Source organism: Fusarium oxysporum, chromosome I, assembly GCF_013085055.1.
Source record: "Fusarium oxysporum Fo47 chromosome I, complete sequence".
NCBI classification, from domain to species: domain Eukaryota; kingdom Fungi; phylum Ascomycota; class Sordariomycetes; order Hypocreales; family Nectriaceae; genus Fusarium; species Fusarium oxysporum.
Window position 1 is genome coordinate 4,566,100 of NC_072840.1, and position 20,340 is coordinate 4,586,439.

The 20,340-nt window shown below is 51.6% G+C and overlaps 3 protein-coding genes across 3 annotated transcripts; 1 reads left to right on the forward strand and 2 right to left on the reverse strand.

Moving 5' to 3' along the window:
- Positions 1-288: 288 nt before the first annotated feature.
- On the forward strand, positions 289-2,640 carry FOBCDRAFT_284369 (P-loop containing nucleoside triphosphate hydrolase protein; the record flags this gene model as incomplete). The annotated part of the gene is made up of 4 exons (XM_031182914.3): positions 289-710; positions 766-1,196; positions 1,250-1,878; positions 1,928-2,640. The coding sequence occupies exons 1-4, from the start codon at positions 318-320 to the stop codon at positions 2,638-2,640; spliced, it is 2,166 nt and encodes a 721-aa protein (XP_031043682.2). The 5' UTR covers positions 289-317.
- A 40-nt stretch (positions 2,641-2,680) lies between these two features.
- Positions 2,681-4,303, reverse strand: FOBCDRAFT_7295 (WD40-repeat-containing domain protein). The gene is made up of 3 exons (XM_031182917.3): positions 3,086-4,303; positions 2,868-3,032; positions 2,681-2,807 (listed from the first exon to the last, which is right to left on the reverse strand). Exons 1-3 carry the CDS (start codon positions 4,212-4,214, stop codon positions 2,722-2,724), a joined length of 1,380 nt encoding a protein of 459 aa, XP_031043685.2. The 5' UTR covers positions 4,215-4,303; the 3' UTR covers positions 2,681-2,721.
- Positions 4,304-9,661: 5,358 nt separating this feature from the next.
- FOBCDRAFT_195455 (uncharacterized protein) lies at positions 9,662-20,235 on the reverse strand (the record flags this gene model as incomplete). The annotated part of the gene is made up of 4 exons (XM_059608817.1): positions 9,662-18,003; positions 18,203-18,499; positions 18,536-19,817; positions 20,074-20,235. 4 exons carry the CDS (start codon positions 20,233-20,235, stop codon positions 9,662-9,664), a joined length of 10,083 nt encoding a protein of 3,360 aa, XP_059463912.1.
- Between the last annotated feature and the right edge of the window lie 105 nt (positions 20,236-20,340).

The window sequence follows — 20,340 nt, forward strand, 5'->3', positions numbered from 1 at the left end:
TGAAGATTAAGATATAAAATAAATTGCATGTTTCCATGACTCTCTTTAAACTTATCTATTACATATGATTTTGTTGCGCAAAGGCACCAAAAGTGGGATAATAATTCGACTATGTAAGGCACAGTACACATAACAGGGTGCCTGGTAGGTGTTAAAGATTCCCTACCAAAGTACTCAAGGTAGTATTGTAATATGGTTATAAACCCCCGATATATGCATAGCCCATAGCAACCAATTATTTGTTCTTTACTTCCGTCGCGTCTCATGCGACGCGTGAATCGTTGTGGCAGCACCTAGCACCGGATAACGACAAAATAATGGCCCCCATCAATTCAGAAGAAAATACAAAACGTCAACTGTCTAAAATTCCCCATGATCTATCAGACGATGAGCTTGCGGACGCAGAACCATCATGGCAATGGATCTACAACTCTACCCCAACGACCGAACGAAGCGATGGAACACAGAGCGATAGAAAACGAAGAAAGGTAACAGGTGACAGGATCGTCGGGGCGAGGATTGGCCAATTTGAATGTAGAATTGGAGACACTGTCATGCTCAAAGCCGATGGCTCTAATGAGGCCTGGATCGCCTTGATCTGCGAATTTGTTGAAGACGATGGAGAGGGAGAGAAAGCAGCAAACTTTATGTGGTTTTCGAGTGAAAAGGAGATCCGAAGCAGGGACAAGAAACGATCCGATTACTACCCAGTCAGCTTTGAAACCCCTTGAGGCTGTTGAATGTAGACTAATCAAAAATTTATAGAATGAACTCTACATCTCTCCATCATGGGATATCAACCCCCTGGCATCAATCAACGGCAAAGCTAAGATCATGTCTCAAGATGGTTTTCTTGCGAAATACCCTCAGGGTAAGGTTCCTCGAAATGATCCAGACTTCGGTAAGGTCTTTGTCTGTCGACGAGGCTGCAATACCCGCACTGCTACGTATACAGACGAGTTTATATGGGAGGAAATATATGGGGGCGAGCATGATTTGTTTGCCTTGATGGATAGGGTCAAGACTGGTACAAAAGTCACACGACGTCGACGAAAGGCTCGGAGCCCGTCACCTTCTGATGATACTTACCATCCTGCTCAAATTCCGCAGACGCCGACCAAAACAGGACGAGGCTCGGTAGCTGCTACGCCAACTTCACGAAGGAGCCAAGCCACACCGGGCTCTCGTGTCAAAAGGTTGGTGATCAAAGCTGCTCGCCCTGGCGTTAGTTATTAACAATTACTTGTAGGAGTGCAAGCAAGAGACTTGAGTTTACACCTTTGGCCACACGCAAACTGTCGCCTAGCCAAGTTGAATCTTCACCTTTCCAGATAGCACGATCTCGCTTGCATGTCTCCTCGGTCCCAACCAGTCTTCCTTGTCGGGAAGGAGAATTTTCCTTGGTTTATTCTCATCTCGAAGCAGCTATTTCGGATGGCACAGGTAACTGTATTTACATTTCTGGAACACCTGGAACAGGAAAAACAGCGACGGTCCGCGAGGTCGTCTCCAGGCTTGAAGAAGCTGTAGGCTCTGATGAGCTGGACGATTTCATATTCGTGGAGATCAATGGTATGAAAATCACGGACCCTCACCAATCCTATACCCTTCTCTGGGAAGCCCTTAAAGGGGAGAGAGCTAGTCCAGCGCAGGCTCTTGATCATCTGGAAAGAGAGTTCAGCAACCCCAGCCCTCGCCGAATTCCTTGCGTAGTGCTCATGGATGAGCTTGACCAACTAGTCACCAAGAATCAGGCCGTCATGTACAACTTCTTCAACTGGCCGACTTTGCGACATAGCCGTCTTATTGTACTTGCAGTTGCAAACACCATGGATCTTCCCGAGAGAACTCTCAGCAATAAGATCAGCAGTCGACTAGGTATTATCTCAATCAGACACGTTGCTGTGATATTAACTAAAAGCTTTAGGTCTAACGCGTATCACGTTCCCTGGTTACAATCACGAACAACTGATGAAGATCATTCAGTCACGATTAGAAGGAGTCCCTGGGAATATCGTAGATCCTGACGCTATACAGTTCGCCAGTCGGAAGGTAGCCGCAGTCAGTGGTGACGCCCGAAGAGCCCTTGACATCTGCCGCCGAGCTGTTGAGCTCGCCGAGACCGATGCTCCTAGTGATCCCGCAACTCCAAGCAAACGAGACAGTCAAACGCAACCCAAAGGTTCAGGTCGCGTTACTATTGCGACAATCAAGAAGGCCATCAACGAGGCAACCACTAATCCCATTCAACAACACCTTCGAAGCCTGCCTTTGATGTCCAAGCTTGTCATGGCAGCTCTTTTGCTGCGTATTCGAAGAACAGGTCTTGCCGAGACAACCTTCGGGGACACCCTCGATGAGATACACCGTGCCTGCCTTCGAGCTCCAGCAGCACTTCCAGGCGTAGCAGCAGTCCTCAACAATGGCCTGAAAGGAACGCAGATGGGAAGTCAGCGCCCAATGACCAGACCCGGTCACATTCACACAGCGGCGCTCGAATTAGTAGCGGCCGGCCTGATTAACCTTGAAGCTCAGCGCGCAGAGAGGTCCAGTAAGCTCCGTCTTTCTATTGCAGACGATGAAGTAAAAATGGCCCTCCGTGATGACGGGGACCTTAAGGCTTTGGGTATCGGTGTATAACAGTTGTAGTATAGAACCCGAACGGCGTCCTGCGACAATTCATCCTTAATAAAAAAAAACATACTACCTCTAATTGCTCCTTTAAAACTTTCGTCGGGCCAGTGTTGGCTTCCATTCGAGGGGGTGCGACTCTTCTGTTGCTGTTTCATCTTGCTTCCAGATTTTGACTATGGATAGATGCATTAGCAAGGCAAAGACGAGCATGCCAAGGCGAGATCGAGACTTACTTGTTTTATCAGCTTCACCACAGATCAGACGTAGGCCAGAGCGATCGAACGTTGAACTCATGATACCTGCCTCGGCATCAAGAGAGCCGGGTTGAGCTGTGGTGTCAAGAGATTGGAATCGGTGACCAGTCTTCCAATCCCAAAAGCTCATGGAGCCATTATCGCCTACAGTTCAAATTAGACACATGTGGCGAGGAAGATTGAATCGTATCACTTACCTCCTGTAAAGAAGACATTTTGCTCGTTAACACTCATCGTGTTAATAATAGCATTGTGGCCCTCGAAGTTCTGCATGAAAGCACCTTCAGGACACTTCCATTGCTTGACACTCCCTGTGCTACCACTAGCAAATGTGAACTCTGATGGGTGTGTTGCTAGAGCACGAACACCCTTCTTGTGATGAGTTAGTACACCCATGGTCTTGCCAGCTGCGAGATCCCAGAGTCGCACTGTCGAGTCCAAAGATCCGGTGATAACTTGAGGGTCAGCCTCTTGACAAACGAGATCGGAAACCGTCTGGGTGTGGCCAGACAGGACGTGAATGTTACTTCTGGTCCGCATATCCCAGACACGGGCGACGCCATCGCGACCACCAGTGACCAGAACATCGAGGGTAGGATGTAGGGCAAGAGTATAGACACCACTGAGATGTCCGTGGTAGTGACGGATAACTTTGTTAGTCTCGAGATCCCAGCACTTGACCATCTTGTCTTCGCCACAAGAGAAGAGATAAGGATGACGAGGGGATACCGCAAGGCCGCGCACAGTACTGATATGTCCAGTAAGAGTCAATCTCAGCGAGCCCGTGGCCAAGTCCCAAATCTTGATAGTTCGATCTCCTGCGCCGCTTGCAAACCATTTGTTGCCAGGTTCAACAGCCAGACTACGCACCCAACCGAGATGACCAGAGATGACCCTCATTAACTTCCATGGCGCGTGCCATTCTGGCTTCTGCTGCTGAAGGCCTTGCACTCCTCTTGTAGTAAGACTCATGTTCTGTGGTGTACTTTCGTCCCTGGCAGCAGGAGTAGATGCCTTGCCTGAACTAGGCGCACCCTCAAGGAGTTTCATGGTTGGGCGAGCAGGCACACCAGCCTTAGAAGCCTTCTTCCCAGGCTGTTTCGTTGGAAGCTTCGCAGTAATTGATGGCGGTAAAGTCTCGACATCTGAGTATTCGTTACGGAACCGTCTCTTGATGATGGGGTCCTCGGACGCGTCGTCTAGCTTCTGGCGCTTTGTGGCCGATCGCTCGGATGCATGGGCGTAGACTGTTCTCGAGACGTTCGCATTTTGTGCGGCGAGGGCATTGAGTCGAAGAGCATCTTGAGACACTTCTGGTGTCTCCATGATGTATGTACGGCTGTGTTTGCGACTCAAAAGTACCTGGATGACCGCTGGGGATGTTGATGATGATGATAAGCTGGGATATCTTTTGCGATGGAAGCGTGTAAAGGCTGGCAGCTGCGTGTGGCGCTAGTTTTTTCTACTCCATAGCGCCACATATGTGTGGCTATGAGGTTCAGGTACCTACCTTGCTCTCCACTCAGTCCCTGACTTCCTGCTAGCTCTCTTCTGCGCTGACAGGGATCTACGTAAGATCAGCTACCTACAGCCGGTCGTCACACTAACAAGCAGCACCTGTTTGATATCTCCATCCCGACGGGAGTTTATTAGCAACATTCATTGTCTTATCCGCTCGTATTGCTTCGTAGGCAGTATGGATAACGATGATAAGTTCCCTCTCCATGCCGCTGCTCGTGAGGGGCGAGGTATGCCTATTGAATTATACAACTCCATGACTGTGATCACCCCTAATCGGCAAATATAGTAACTGTTTTTGAAGGGCTTCTCAAGGTCAGCATTCAGCTTTATAATTATATATATCAGACATTAATTTCTTGGACAGTCAGACCCAAAATTGTCGCAACAAAAGGATAATGATGGTCGGTATCCTATACACTGGGCAGCTTCTTCTAACAACTTGGACATCGTTCAGTTGTTAGCCAACCAACGCAGTTTCGATGCTGATGTCCAGGTGAGCAACGACTTCTCATTGAAAGTCTTCCTCCACCTCCAGGACAATAACCAACACATTCTAGGATGAAAGCGGGTGGTCTCCTTTGATGATCTCAGCCAGTGTTCCAGAGGGTGAATCTGTCGTCAAACTTATCATGTCCAAAGACGCGGACGTGAACCTCAAGAGTAAGTCTTGCTCTCCGTCTATCACTCTAAATATACTCACCGGACCTCAAAGACTCTGCTGGACAGGTAACGCTTCAATCGCTACATCTGAATTGAGAACTATCTAAGCTCAGCATATAGACTGCCCTTCACTTTGTCGCCTCCAAGAAGAACCTTGACATTGCCCGTGTTCTTATCGACAACGGCGCGTCGACCCGAGTACGCGATCGTAGGGGCCAGTATCCCATACATCGCGCTGCTGCTGTCGGTTCTGTACCTATGGTGACTCTGCTTCTCAAAAACAGAAGTCCACTAAACCCTGCCGATAATGAGGGGTTCACTCCCCTTCATCACGCAATTGCAGAGGGACATGGTAAAAAGACTCTTTGCCACCGGCGTCAAAAAGCCACTAACCTGTGTTCTCCAGGAGACACTGCTGTTGCCCTCCTCAAAGAAGGCGCTGATTTCACCCTAAAGAACAGCGCGGATGAGCTAGCACTTGATCTGGCACCAGATAAAGAAGTATGTATATCTCTAAAAACACAACGAAAATGGAGTTCTTGGCTCTCTTCTCTTCGCACCACTCTATAAACTCCCATCTAACTCTGTCTCTTTGTCAACAGGTACGCCGATATGTTTTACAAGGTGCAGAGCGTGAGGGTATCGAGTTGTCAGGGTAGCTAGGAATACATGCTAGAAGAAAGAGAAAAAATGTGCAAGATATCACGACTTTTCCCGAGTCTAAGATGCGAACACGAGAGAGCAACGAAAACAAGGCAGAAGATAACGAAGTGAAATAGAAACAAGTTCTTCCCTTTTCTTACTTCATCACGGTCCGTTCCACCAACTCGCGATACATGTCCTTGACGTCCTGAACGTCAGCCTTGAGCTCCTCAACGAGCTCGCTCTTCTCGCCCAGCATCTCTAATGTTGTCTGATATCGCGAGTTGATGTTCTCTACTTCTGCTTCTAGCTCTGTTACCCGTGCCGAAGCGGTTTTTTGTGTTTCCAGCTCTGTCATCAGGTTCACAATATCAGATCGCGCTTCGTCTCGCTGGCTGCATACACGAGCCATTTCTTCTTTAGCAGCCACCTTCTCGGCTTCCAGTCGTCGAATTGCCGCGCTCATTCTCTCGACGAGCTGAACGGAAGGACCAGCCCCAACTGTCGATACCGAAATCATGTCTTGCGCAACGTTGCGGGGAGATGAAGGGTCGCCGTCATCTAGACCATCATCACGATCTGGCGGCGGTGATGCGGCGCGCGGTGACTCGGTAGGTGGCTCAAAGGGTGAGAAAGGGGGTGGAGGAGGTATCGCATGACCGGCCGTGGACAAAGCACTAGGGCGAGGAGGTTGACTGGACATTCTTCGGCCAAAAAAGAAGCCATCGCCGGCGCTGTCGGTTTGGCTTCCCGGTGTGGGAACTCGACGAGGCTGTCTTGCTGGTACAGGAAGCCCGATGAAGTCCGAGCTAAAGGTTCGGGCAACAGAGAGCAATGGGGAATCGGGTCTGCTCTGAGACCTGGGTGTGCTTGTAGCAACATCGTCTGCCCATTGCCTTCGTTCGGCCTCAGCCGACACCTCCCTACTCGCCGCTCGCTGTTGCTTCTCGAGCTCGTTGCGTGCCTGTTCAAGGGCCGTCTCCACGCTCTTATGTTGGATTCTGAGGGCAGCAAGCTCTTCACGACATGTCTCGAGCTCCTGCCGAGCGGCTGTGAGAGCTGGACTAACGTCCTGAAGCTCATCCTCGAGTCGCTTGTACCGAGTTGCCTGTGAAGGTGTCAGCCATCTTCCCCCTTTTTTTACTGTCGAGAACATGTAATTTACCGCGTCACGAGCCTTCTTCCGCATTTCTGACTCTCGTCGTTGCGCTTCGTCCCTTTCCTTTTCAAGGCTGGCAGCCTTAGTCAGGAGTGAGGTTTCTATACCTTGCCAGTTCTCGCTGGCTGATGCATACTGCGATTGGAGGGTTTCAATATGTCGTATCAACTTGATGTCACCACCTGATCCTGCAGAAGCCTCCTCGGCCGTCACTCTCATTGCCTCGAGTTTGCCCTCGGCCGCTCTCAGCTCAAGTTTTAACTCTTCTTCAGTATTCCGACCACGTTCTAATGCTCGGTCTAGCTTCTCTTGCCACTCAACCTCAGTCAGGCGCAACTTTTCAACCAATGCCTCCTTTTCTGACCGCAGTGATGCGATAGTATGGTCAAGTTCCTGCTGTTTGTTCTTCTCAATATCTAGCGCCTTTTTCAATGCCTCAGTGTGGGCGGCTTGTATTTGCTCAGCCTTGGCTTTAGATTCTTGCTCCAGACGTCGATAGGCCTCCTCCTTGACAGCTTTGTCTTTCTTCAGGGCGTCGATTTCCTTCTGGAGCGTAGCGTTCGCTTTTCGCACTTCCTCGTTTCTCTTCTCTTGCTCTTCCTTGCTCTTGATTCGACTACGTAGGGATTCCACCTCGGCCAGAGCTTTTTCTTTACCTTTTTTGAGTTCATTGGCCTGTTTCTCATTGTCTATAATCTGGGTGCGCAGCTTGCGAACGGTTGTTCGGAACTTTTGCTCTGAAGTTGAAAGCTTTCGTCCTTCCTCCATTAGCAGAGCGATCTTCTCATCCTTTTCGGCCAATTTGCGCTCTACACTACCCGCTTCAGCAGAACTTGCAGTCTGCCTAGCTGCATCCGTGGCATTTTTAGATAAAAACTGCAGTTTGGCTTGTAGTGAGTCGATTTGCTCAATGTACTCTTGAATCTCCTCTGAACGAGGCGTGTGAGCTTGGGTGGCATCCTGGTCTTTCTGTGACTCTTCAACTGGAGCATCTACGATCTGTGGTGCCTCTACAGGATGCCTGGTATCTGGTATTGGACTGTTCGGTTTTAGTTGGATATCGGATTTGTCCGTAACTTCTTGTTCTGGTGCACTTCGAGGTTCGGCCTCAGAAGGTGGCTCAACGATAATCGGGGTGGGGAAATCATGCTTGAAGTTTTGTTCACTAATCTCCCTACCATCGCTTCCTTCAGATGTCGCTGGTTGTTCAGCTGCGGGGGCGGAAGCTGGGCTGTCAGAGGAGGTCGACTTGTCGACTTGGTTGGCGGATTCAGTTGGCTGAATTTCCGATACTTCGATGCTTTGTCTCGTCACAACGGGTTCAGTGCTAGCAGGGCGCTCCTTGTCAACCGAACTACGAGAAGTATCGATGGAGCTGCGAGGCGACGATTGTGAGGTTCGCGAGGCCATAGCCTTGGCCAACCTGGCTTGTAGACGATCATTGGCACGGTTAGGCTTCGGAGCGACAGCTATAAAGAAAAACGAGTCAGCATGCGACAGTTCTGCCCGCACCAGAACACGGCTTAGGAGAAAAGAGAGGCTTACCAGATGCAGTGGGTTTAGGGCTTGGTGATGGCGAGGGCGCGGGCGCGGCCTTCATTCCCTGCTGCTGCTCATATCCTTGTGCCGCCTGTTGGTCTTCGTCAAGTAAGTTATCAAGACGATTCTCGACGCCTTCAAAGGCCGACGAGAGGAACGCTCCCCATCGCGACCCTTTGCCCGGCGCAGTCATGGTCGAGTGACGAGAGCGCTCGAGGTGTTGGGTCACAGCTCGTCGTTGTCGGTCGTCAACTGATTGACGTGGTCGCTGGTGGTCACCTCATCGATGTGCTGCAGAAGAAGTAGATGTAGCGCCTGGGAGCGGCACTTGAGTTGACCAGGTTGTACTGCAGCTGCAATGTAGGTGTGTAGTTGTAGTTCGGTGGTGGTGGTGGTGGTGGTGGTGGTTTGCAGGGAAACGTTAGCTTCGAGGTTGAGGTGTCGTCAGCGCAACTTGGGAGTGGCATGTACTAATGTTAGTGGGTGGTAAGTGGAGTGAGACATGGAGCTCCAGGCCAGGGAGGTAGGATGCTCCAGGATGATTAGGACAAGGAACAGGCTATATTGGAATTACCTCCATCATTGCGTGAAGAACTCATCGAAGGAATTCGATTTAATTATGATATGAATTGGATTGAATGACCCCAAGTTGTGTACTTCCATAAGTTAGAAGTGGTGTTAGTCCAGTCAGGAAGATGGCCAAAATTGACAAATAGAGTGGAAAATGTGCCCTTTACCTCGAAGTAGTGACGGCAATGTGACTTGTTAGAATCGACACAAAGAGACCTCTAATCACCTAGATGGTCACGCATCGAAATATTCAGCTTTGATAACGAGTACATTCTAAACAAAAAATCATTTATTGAGTTGACATCCTGCCTTGTTTCCTGGGTATACATGTAGTACAACAATTCGCTATATCCAGCATATACAGTCCAAGTACATACTTATCCAGACTTCAAATACCATACCAGTCAAGATCCAATATCCAATGCTAGAATATCCTCAAAGCACCCATCCCAGATATGCCATGAGTTGATAATGCCAAGCCAAACCTAAACACCGACCATATCCATGTTGGTGTCATGTTGGCATAGAAAGTGGTTACCAAAAACAAGAGCACCGCAACGAAATGCATGAAGTAGTGGCAAACATTCAAATAACATTGGCAAACACGCTCGCTTGAAATAGACTCTCATGTATCGTTCGTTCGTTTGTTTGTTTGTTCGTTCATCCATCATCCGATCACTCCTTATCCAGCGATCTTCTTCCACCAACTTGTGCGAGGTGTTGCTGTTGCCTCCATAAAGGTTGACGCTCGACGGCTGTGGTGTCGCTCATCACTACCTTCCGAACGCCTATCTCGGTGACGTTCTTTATCTCGACCACCGCGCTCACGATCATCTCGCCTTGCTCGTCGCCTTCGCCGATCTTCGACCTCTTCGGTCGGCTCTTCCTCATATTTCGATCGATGAGCTCGACGAGCTTCACGTCTTGCCATCTCGTCCTCGGTCTGTCCACCATTTGCTTCACCCCCGTCACCGAGGTCAGGAGGAGGGGGTGCGTCAGAGTGTTCCTTGACCCATGATGAAGTTCCAGAATGAGGCCAAGCTGGAGCCTGCGGTCTCTCTTCGCGACGATGGGATCTCCGCTGATTATATTCGTCTGTGGATTGCTGACTTCGTCGCTGACGACCTTCCTCTTCTTCTGCGCCTCGAGCAGCTCGCTTTGTGTCGCGGCGGCGGCGTTCACGTTTGGCAGCTCGACGAGCCTCTTCATCTTCGGCTTGTTCTGCGGCAGCAGCTGCTTCCTGTTCTCTACGCAAGCGCCTACGTTCAGCTCTTTGGGCCTCCTTTTCCTCTTGCAGTCGTTGTTGTTCTTCTTGCGCTTGTCGCTCCTCCTGGGCTCGTCTTGCATCTTCATCACGCTGTCGTCTGCGTTCAGCACGGCGGGCCTCTTTATCTTGTCTTAGAGGATCGGCTTCTTCCTCGCGCTGTCGACGTCGTTCACGGCGTATCTCATCTCGAGTTCGACGCGCTGCTTCCTCGGGGTCAGGGCCGCCTTCAGCGGCCCTCTTGGCCCTGCGTGCAGCTCGTCTTGCTTCACGGTCAGCATCTACTAATACTGCATCACCATCCATTTTGGCACTGCGCAAGGCTTCGTCGTCAGTTGTCGCATAGGTACTGCGACGTCGCAGAGGGTCAGGTCGTTCAGTCTTGGGTGTTCGCAAACCACTGAAGAGGCCAGCGAAGCCTGAGGACTTCTTGGAACTTCGTGGAGGTGCGTCAAAAGGAACGTCAGGCTCCACCATCACGGGCTCTTCATCCCTCGATCTCCTGGCTCGCCGACGACGTTCGGTATCGACCACGGCAACTTCTTCCTCTTCGCGAGATCGTGGTTTGTGAGACCGGCGGCGCTCGCGTCTGTCAGGCGCGAGGTCAGGATCTACCATAACCAAATCATCGTCCTCATGCGACCGTGGTTTATGTGAGCGACGTCGTTCATACCTATCAGGCACAGGAGCAGCGCCGGACATCATTGCATCTTCATCTTCGCGTGATCGAGGTTTACGCGACTTGCGGCGATTGCTTAATTCATCCTCACCCATGAGCATATCTTCAGGGGGAGGCGACACAAGTCCGCGAGCATTGGTAGAGTGGCGACGTTTGCTGCTGATGCCGTCTTTCTTCTCGCGCATGGTAGTGGAACGAGTGAGTGGTGGTTTACTGAACAAGGCAGTGCCACGAGATCGTGATGGAGTCTTCTCGACTTTGTCGGACGAGGAACCCTTAGACGACGTCTTTTCCTCTCGCCGTCTATGTCTACTTGACTTCTCTTGAGGCTCGTCCCTCTCTTCATGTGGTGTCGCGGCCCACCGACCAAACGAGGTTCCTTCGCGATGAATTTTGGGCCTTCGAGACTGCTTCGGCTCAGGTGGTGGCGTCAATGGAGGATCTGGAACTGGAGGAGGTGGAGGAGCATCGCGACGGGATTTGCTCTTCCTACTCTTCCTTTCTTTCTTTGGCGACAGGTCGATGACCTCGACGATTTCATCATCTGCAGGGGCTTCGGGGACTTGGTCCTTTGGCAGTACCTCGGGTTCTTTTTCTTCGTCTTCGCCGACAGCAGCTTCATTTTCGACGTCGCTCGATTCTTTATCCGCAGTGTCTTCAGCTTCTGCTTCTTTTTCTTCATCGTCGTCCTCGGCTTCAATTTCCGACTTCTCTTCTTCAGGGGGGTTGCCGAATTCGACTACATCCTCTTCCTCATCTTCTGCTGCTGCGGCAGCCTCTTCTTTGGCCGCAAGCTCTGCAGCACGCTGGGCAGCGTTCTCCTCTAGGACTCTGAGTCGTTCGGTATCCTTTCTGCCCAGCCTGCCTTTTCTTGCTTTCTTGAACTGGAGGGAGTCAAGCTCCTCTAGTTCTTTCGCGATCACCTCACGAGCTGCGGCTTCTGCCGCCTCTTTAGCTGCTGCCTCCTCGGCTTCTCTCGCTGCTGCTGCTGCTGCCTCCTCAGCGTCAGCATCATCCTCCCCCCTGCCCTCTTTCCCATTATCGATATCCTCGTCCTCCTCGTCCTCCTCCTCCTCCTCTTCTTCCTCCTCCTCCTCTTCTTCCTCTTCCTCCTCTTCTTCCTCCTCCTCAGCATCATCAACTCCAAGATTTTCGTCGACGGCTGCTGCTTCTTTAGCAGCGCGTTCTTCGGCGCGTTTCGCTGCATTATCTTCCAAGACTCGAAGCCGTTCGGTGTCTTTTCTGCCTAGTCTGCCCTTTCTTGACTTCTTAGCTTGAAGGGCCTCGAGCTCATCCTCCTCTTCAGCGATAGCTACCTCCTCTGCTTCCCGAGCTGCTGCCTCCTCTGCTTCTTGAATTGCCAACTCTTCTTCGTCAGCTTTATCTTCATCATCTGCCTCAGGCTCCTCCTCCTCCTCCTCCTCCCCTTCACCATCTTCCTCCTCGGGTGGATTGGCTGTAGCAGCATCAGCGGCAGCATGTTCTTCTGCGCGCCTTGCTGCATTCTCCTCCAAGATGGCAAAGCGTTCAGTATCTTTTCTGCCCAATCTGCCCTTTCTTGCTTTCTTGGCTTTAAGGGCCTCGAGCTCGTCTTCCTCTTCCCTCGCAATAGCTGCCTCTTCAGCTTCTCGAGCTGCAGCTTCTTCGTCTTGTCCTTCAGAACGCTCCTGCTCCTGCTCCTGCTCCTGCTCCTCTCCTCCTTCTTCACCGTGCTCTCCTCCAGTCTCTTCCACACCTTCAATATCGGGCTCCTCCTGAACGGCTTCAGTCTCGGCCTCAACAGCAGCTCGCTCCTGTTCACGGCGGGTAGCATTTTCCGACAAGACGATAAATCTCTCGGTATCCTTCCGACCAAGTTTCCCCTTCTTTGCCTTCTTTTTCATTAAAGCTGCCAGTTCTGCCTCTTCCTCAGCGATTACCGCTTGTTCAGCCTCCTTCAGGCCATCATCTTCAGGCTCGGGTTCAGCAGCTTCAGGCTCTGGTTCGGGTTCGTGTTCGGGTTCACCAAGCTCTGCTTCGACCTCTGCAGCTGCGTCTTCTGTATCTCTGGTTGCCGCCTCCTCAGCGCGTTTAGCAGAATTCTCTGTCAAGGCTTGAAATCTTTCAGTATCCTTGCGGCCTAATTTTCCTTTCTTAAGCCTCTTCTTCGTCAACGCAGCCAACTCGGCCTCTTCTTCTGCGATGACGGCAGCTTGTGCCGCTGCCTCAGCTGACATAGCTTCAGCTGTAGCCGTTTCATCTTCCTCAGGCTCAGGCTCAGCAAGTTCCTCGGCTTCAGGTTCTAGCTCCTCAGCCAACTCATCTTCCTCGCCGTCTTCAGCATCAACAAAGTCATCGTCTTCCTCCTCCTCAGCTCGGGGTACGTCTCCTAAATTCTCTTCTGCTTCCTTGGCTGCCTGAGCTTCGGCACGCTTTGCAGCATTGTCGACAAGAATGTTAAACCGCTCAGTATCAGAGCGGCCCAGTTTACCCTTCTTTGCTTTCTTCTTGTTTAGCGCTGCAAGTTCTGCCTCTTCCTCTGCAGCAATAGCTCTAGCTTCGGCTTCGGCTTCGGCTTCGGCTGCCTCTTGGGCAGCTACTTCTTCTGCATCAGGGTTCTCCTCGGGCTCCGGTTCAGGAATATCATCAACCTCTTCAGGTATCAATTCTTCGGCCTGACCATCGGGTTCGGCTTCCTTAATGGCTCGTTCTTCCGCGCGTATAGCTGCATTATGCATTAACAAATCAAAGCGTTCTGTATCCTTTCTGCCAAGTTTGCCCTTTCGCGCCTTTTTAAGAGTAAGGGCAGCAAGCTCCTCCTCTTCTTCAGCAGCAATAGTAGCAGCTATAGCAGCAGCTTCAGCTTCGATAGCGGCAGCTTCAGCATCTTCCTGACCAGTAATATCTTCTTCTTCAGCAACATCTTCTGGGGTAGTCTGGGCCAGAGCTTGAGCAGCGGCGGCGGCGTCCTTTGCTGCCTGCTCTTCAGCGCGCCTTGAAATATTTTCGGTTAAAAATGTAAACCTCTGGGTATCCTTATTTCCAAGCCTTCCTTTCCGTGCCTTCTTGGCTTCAAGAGAAGCAAGCTCTGCTTCTTCTTCTGCGGCTATGGCAGCGGCCTCGGCAGCGGCTTCGTCGTCAATATCGGGAACCGGGGCTTCGGGGGCTTCGGGGGCTTCGGGGGCTTCTTCGACAGTCTCTTCAGGTTCTGGGGTTGGTTCCTCAAGCTCTTCTTCGCCAAGTAGCTCTTCTACGGCCGGGGCTTCCTCAGCAGCAGCCTCAACCTCACGGGCTGCTTGTTTCTCGGCTCGTTTCGCGACATTCGAAGACAACTGCTCAAAACGCTCTGTATCCTTGCGTCCTAGTTTACCCTTCTTGACCTTCTTGGCTGCTAATATGGCCAGTTCTTCGTCCTCAGCGTCAGCAACAGCCGCAGCTTCGGCTTCAGCAGCCTCTCTTGCGGCTATCTCTTCAGCCTCGGTAGCGGCGGCTGCTGCAGCAGCTGCGGCTTCTTCGGCTTCTTGAAGTGCTTGCTCTTCGGCTTCCTTTGCAGCTCGTTCCTCAGCAACCTGTGCTTCCCTTGCAACCTTGTTTCCCAGAAGATAGTCAAACCGATCTGTATCTTTGCGTCCCAGCTTTCCTTTTCTCTGCTTTTTTGCTTCTAGGGCAGCAAGCTCTTCTTCCTCTTGGGCGATTACTGCCGCAGCCTCAATTTCAGCGGCTTCTCTCGCCACCGCCTCTTCCTCAGCAGCAGCAGCCTCAGCTTCAGCAGACTCGATGGCAACGAGCTCAGCAGCAGCAGCGAGCTCGGCTTCTTTGGTTGCTTGCTCTTCAGCTCTCTTAGCAGCATTTTCAATAAGGAGGGTATATCGTTCCATATCCTTCTTGCCCAGCTTGCCTTTCCTTGCTTTCTTCGCCTCTAGATCTGCAATTTCTTGTTCCTCAGCGGCAACCAAGGCCATAGCCTCTGCAGCTGCAGCATCATCTTCTTCAGGGGGGGCCTCCTCTTCAACAACTGGTGGCTCCAGGGCATTCTCGAATAGCGAGTCCTCGATATCGGCTGGGTGATCATTGATATCTTCAGACTCGGCGATGGCGGCTTCTTGGTCTTCCTCAGCGGCTTCTTCATGCATTGCGTTTCTGGCTCTTTGGGCGGCGTTCTCAGTGAGGAAGGCAAATCGATCGCTATCCTTTTTGCCTAGTTTGCCCTTTTTGTCTTTCTTGGTAATTAAGGCAGCTAGCTCTTCTTCCTCTTCGGCAGCAATAGTAGCAGCAATGGCAGCTGCTTCAGCCTCGATAGCGGCGGCCTCGGCTGCTTCAGCATCGGCTTCAGTATCAGCAGGATTCTCAGCAGGGAGATCTTCGACTTCGAGAACAGCCTCTTTCATGACTTCTGACGCAGCAGCTTTCTCAGCTCGTTGAGTTGCATTCTCTGTCAGGGTAGCAAATCGGTCATTATCCTTTTTCCCAAGTTTGCCCTTCCTATTCTTCTTTGCAGTCAGAGCAGCTAACTCATCCTCCTCTTCGGCAATAAGCAGAGCTTCTGCTTCTGCAGCCTCTCTGGCAGCAGCCTCTTCAAGGGCAGCAGCCTCAGCTGCAGCAGCCTGTTCAGCTTCAGCTTGCGCGGCTGCTTCAGCCTCAGCAGTGGCTTGAGCAGCCGCCTCTTCTTGAGCCGCTTTCTCTGCCCGTGCCGTGCTATTGACAGTAAGGAGGTTAAAGCGATCGGTATCTTTCTTCCCAAGCTTGCCCTTTCGCTCCTTCTTGGCAATCAAAGCAGTAAGTTCAGATTCTTCGTCGGCAATAGCAGCGGCTTCTGCTTCAGCAGCTGCAATAGCATCAGGGTCATCGGCCTCGGCAGAAAGCTCATCTATGGCTGGTTCAGGAGAAGGTTCGTTAACTTCTGTCTCAGGTTCCGGTGTCTGATCTTCAGGTTGCTCGATAATCTGGGCTACTTCTCGAGCTCGCCTTTCTGCATTTTCTGATAAAATAGCAAATCGATCAGCATCTTTCTTTGCAAGCTTACCCTTCTTAGCTTTCTTAGTAGTCAATACAGCCAGCTCGGCTTCTTCCTCGGCAATAGCTGCATCCTCTGCTTCACGAACTGCTGCTGCCTCTGCTTCAGCTGCTTCTATGGCAGCAGCAGATTCAGCTGCTGTTGCGGCTTCTGCTTCCTTTGCAACCTGCTCCTCAGCCTCCGCTGCAGCGGCGGCGGCTGCTGCTTCTTCTGCTTCCTTAGCGGCTTGTCGCTGCGCAGCATTTTCTGTCAGAATATTAAAACGGTCGGCGTCCTTTTTAACAAGCTTCCCTCTTTTGGCCTTCTTGGCAGCAAGAGTGGCAAGTTCTGCCTCTTCATCAGCAATCAGGATAGCTTCAGCTTCGCTTGCTGTTATGGCTTCTGCTTCTGCTGCGGCTGCGGCTGCGGCTGCGGCTGTAGCTGCTTTTTCTGCGGCTGCTGCAGCTTCCTCGGCTTCTTTTGCAGCCTCAGCCTCAGCCTCAGCCGCGGCAGCGCCAGCTGCTTCTTCTGCTTCTTTAGCAGCTAGCCGTTGCGCAGCATTTTCTGTAAGGATATTATACCGCTCTGTATCCTTTTTGCCAAGCTTGCCTTTCCTTGTCTTCTTTGCGTCTAGACTGGCTAACTCTGCTTCTTCCTCTGCGATAATAGCTGCGTCGGGAGCTGTAACAGGTTCAGGGTCAGCAAATGCTGCGTCTATGTCTACAAGCGGTTGCTCAGGCTCTGGTTCGGGTTGAGCTTCGACCACCACCTCTGCATTTCCGTGGGCGGCTTCTCCAAGCTCTCCTTGGGCTTCAACAGCAGCAATCTTTTCAGCTTGCTTAGCTGCTCGTTCGGCTCGTTCGGCAGCCCTTTGAGTGAGGACATTAAAACGCTCCACATCTTTCTTCTTAATCAGATTACCGCCACGCTTGATCTTCTTAGCGGTGAGATCTGCAAGTTCTTTCTCTTCTTCGGCAGCAATTACAGCCTCCGCTTCACGAGCAGCGGTCGCTTCAGCTTCACGGGCTGCCAGCGCATCTGCTTCACGGGCTGCAGTCTCCTCGGCTTCTTTAGCAGCCTGCGCCGCGGCTGCTTCCTCAGCCTCTTTGACAGATTTTTCCTGAGCTCGTTTTACTGAGTTGCCAACCAAGGTCATTAATCGAGTCGTTTCATTCTTTGTTAGCTTGACCTTCTTGGCTTTCTTGGCTTTCAGCACTGCCATTTCCTCCTCTTCCTTGGCAGCTACCTCAGCTTCAGCATCTGCAGCAGCTTGAACTGCAGCCTCGGCGTCTGCAGCAGCTTGGGCTTGGGCTTCGGCTTCGGCTGCTGCTGCCGCCGCCGCCGCAGCGGCATCGGTCGCTTCTTTTGCCGCCTGTTCTTCTGCTTCTTTAGCTGCTTGATCCTCGGCTCGTTTTGCCGCATTGTCGATCAAGAAATTCAGCCGTTCCTGCTCTTTTTTGAGAAGTTTTCCTTTCTTCGCCTTCTTCGACTTCAGGCTCTCCATTTCCGCCTCTTCCTGCGCGATTTCGGTGGCAAGGGCAGTGTCAGCTTCTGCAGCTGCTTGCGTGGCAAGGCCATCCCGGTCTGTCTCTTGAGAAAGAGGTTCATCAGCAGGAGCCGCTGGGGCAACTGGGGCAGCGGCGATGGCTTCAGCTTCCCGGGCTGCTTGAGCTTCGGCCCTTCTTGAGACATTCCCTTCGAGTAGAGTAAGGCGTTCTTGATCCTTTTTCAGCAACTTTCCACTACGTTTCTGCTTTTTCGCCAATAGTGTCGCAACCTCCTCGTTCTCCTTTGCTGCTTCAGCGTCTTCCGCGGCCTGTAAAGCGGCAGCTTCGGCGTCAGCTGCTGCTTGAGCATCAGCGGCGGCCTGTGCAGCTTCAGCGGCAGCTGCCGCCTCGGCCTCGCGAGTAGCTCGAGCTTCAGCTCTTCGGGTGGCATTCCCTTCAAGAAGAGCAAGACGTTCTCGATCTGACTTAAGGAGCCGTCCTCCTCTTTTAGATTTCTTGTCCAAGAGACTGGCAATCTCTTCATCTTCGCGAGCGGCCTCGGCTTCCTCAGCTTCGCGAGCGGCTTGCTCTTCAGCTTCTCTGGCGGCTTGCTCTGGGTCTCCTATTAATCCATCCGGTCAGCGAGTTCTACAAGTGTGGGGGTTGATATTGGGGGAGGGCGGTCAAACAAGGCGAATTTCGATGTTCTCTAACTTCTCCGCCCCGGGGAATGAAGTCCAACCCCAGTTGACTTTTCCATATTTCATCATCTAGAGCCTTGCTTCTCAACCCTTCCCCAAAAATATCATGATATGGCTCACCAGTAGCATCGATAAGAAACTCATGTGCATTAGGCTTCTTGTTGTCTATTGAGCCCCAAAAAGCATCGTTAGGATCATCGGCGCCGGAAGTTTTGAAATCGAACGGGTCAGCGGCCGGTTTCTTGGGCTTCTTGCCAAAACCCCAAGAATCGAGGAAGTCGTCGGTGCCAACAGCCTCGACGGGATCGGGGGCGGGAGGAGGAATATCATCCTCTATTTGAATCAAGTCGCCAGCTTTCTTCTTTTTCTTACCTGTTCCCCATAGATCCCAACCGTCGTCTTCTGTCTTAGGCGGCTCTGGGATTTGATGAGCTTTAAAGAAATTTGACTCACTTGTTTCATCCTCACCTTTCTTTCCTATACCCCATGATCCCCATCCACTCGTCTCCTCTGGAGGGGGTTTTGCCTTTCCAGTGCCAAAGGTACTCCAAAAGTCGTCACCATCCTTATCTTCAAACGAAGGGGGGTCAGGTGCAGGTGCGGGTATTGAATCTTGAGCTCCCCAAAGTGAACTTTGTGAATGTTCCTTTTTCCCAGACCAGCCACCCCACTGATCTTCCATTGAAGGGGGGTCTGGTGCAGCTGCCAAAGCAACTTCCTCCATGATTCCCTTCTTCTTGGCCCGGTCCTTTTTGGATATTCCCCAAGTATCCCATATATCCTTCTTTCCGTTGGGAGGTGCAGTGTCGGAATCGAGGGCAAGTTCTTCCAGGATGCCACCAGCTTTGCCCTTCTTTTTTTGACCACTCCAACCCCAAGGATCATCACCATCCTTTGGTTCCTCGTCGGGTTCAGCGCCCCAGAGCGTGGAACCCTTTTTCTTCTCTTTCTTGGCACCAAAGCCCCAGCCATCGTCATCTTCTTCAATTCCTCCTATTTTATCTTTAGGTTTGTCCCATGGGTTCTCTTCGGCCTTGGTTTCTTGGGGTGGTGGCGGCGCCGGTGCCGGTGCCGGTGCTGGTGCTGGTGCCGTTTCGCTTTTCCCTCCTCCGCCCCAGCCCCATCCTCCACCACCAAACCCCAATTTCGCACCCCATGAACTGGAAATGCCCTTGTTTTCTGGTGGGCTCAAACCAAGATCTGGTTTGTTATCTCCAAGATTGATATTCTCGAAAGTTGTGGGGGGCTTTGGGGGCGAGTTGCTGTTGCCATCACCATTTCCATCACCGGCGCCGCCTGCAGCGTCTCCTCCACTGGCTCCTCCATCTCCTCCGGTATTATCATCCTTTTGACCGTCATCTGCTGGTGGAGCCGCAGGCGGCGGTGGCGGCGGTGGAGGAGCAGAAGGTGTTTTTGTTTTCTTCTTCTTTGCCGCTTCGTAGAAACCTTGGTTCGAGTTGAAGTCGATGAGGATATCGGAATTAGGATCGTTAAGAAGCGCATCATTCGGTCGGCGGCGTTCTTTCTGGGCATCTGATGGTGGTTGAGGGGACGGATTGAGCCATGCTGGGGTTCGCATATGGGCATAACGGCTGGTCCCATTCAGGGGCATTGTGGTGTCGGTAGGATCAGAAGAGTCGCAAGATCGAGGGAGGCGACAATACCATCGTGGAGAATGATCTGGTACAATTAGCGGCCTCTCGGCCACTTTGCGATGTGATGGCGAAGAAGAGACCTAGACAAATTGTATGACGTTAGATAAGACAGACTTTCAAACGTGTTCCAATTCCGGAACTGGATCGCATGACAAGACAGGAATGGGTGGCGGTGGGTTCCCCTCAGGAGATCGGGCCGCTGATCGAGGGGTTGGCCGTTGAGCGCCACCCATTTAAAGTCTGTTAAGCTTTTGCTGGGAAACATGATTCAAGCAAAAAAGCGACAATATTTAAATTGCAACTACGCAAGCTGAGCAGAAAATGAAACGAACATACATTTTCATGTAATTTGTGACCAACCCAGGCACGGGCAATGAGACTCAGTCGGTGACGCAAGGAGCGATCAACCGGCGCACTTGACAAACACTGAAAGACTGGCAGGCCATGCGCGCTTCTTGTCCAACTGTCTGTGAATGCCAGAACATCGACCGCGGCCATTGTGAAGAATGGAGCTCGTGCGAAGACTGAGCGACGTCACACACATGGAAGCTATAAATATGAAGAAGGATGGAAGGGCGACGAGGTATCGACAACTGAGCCAAG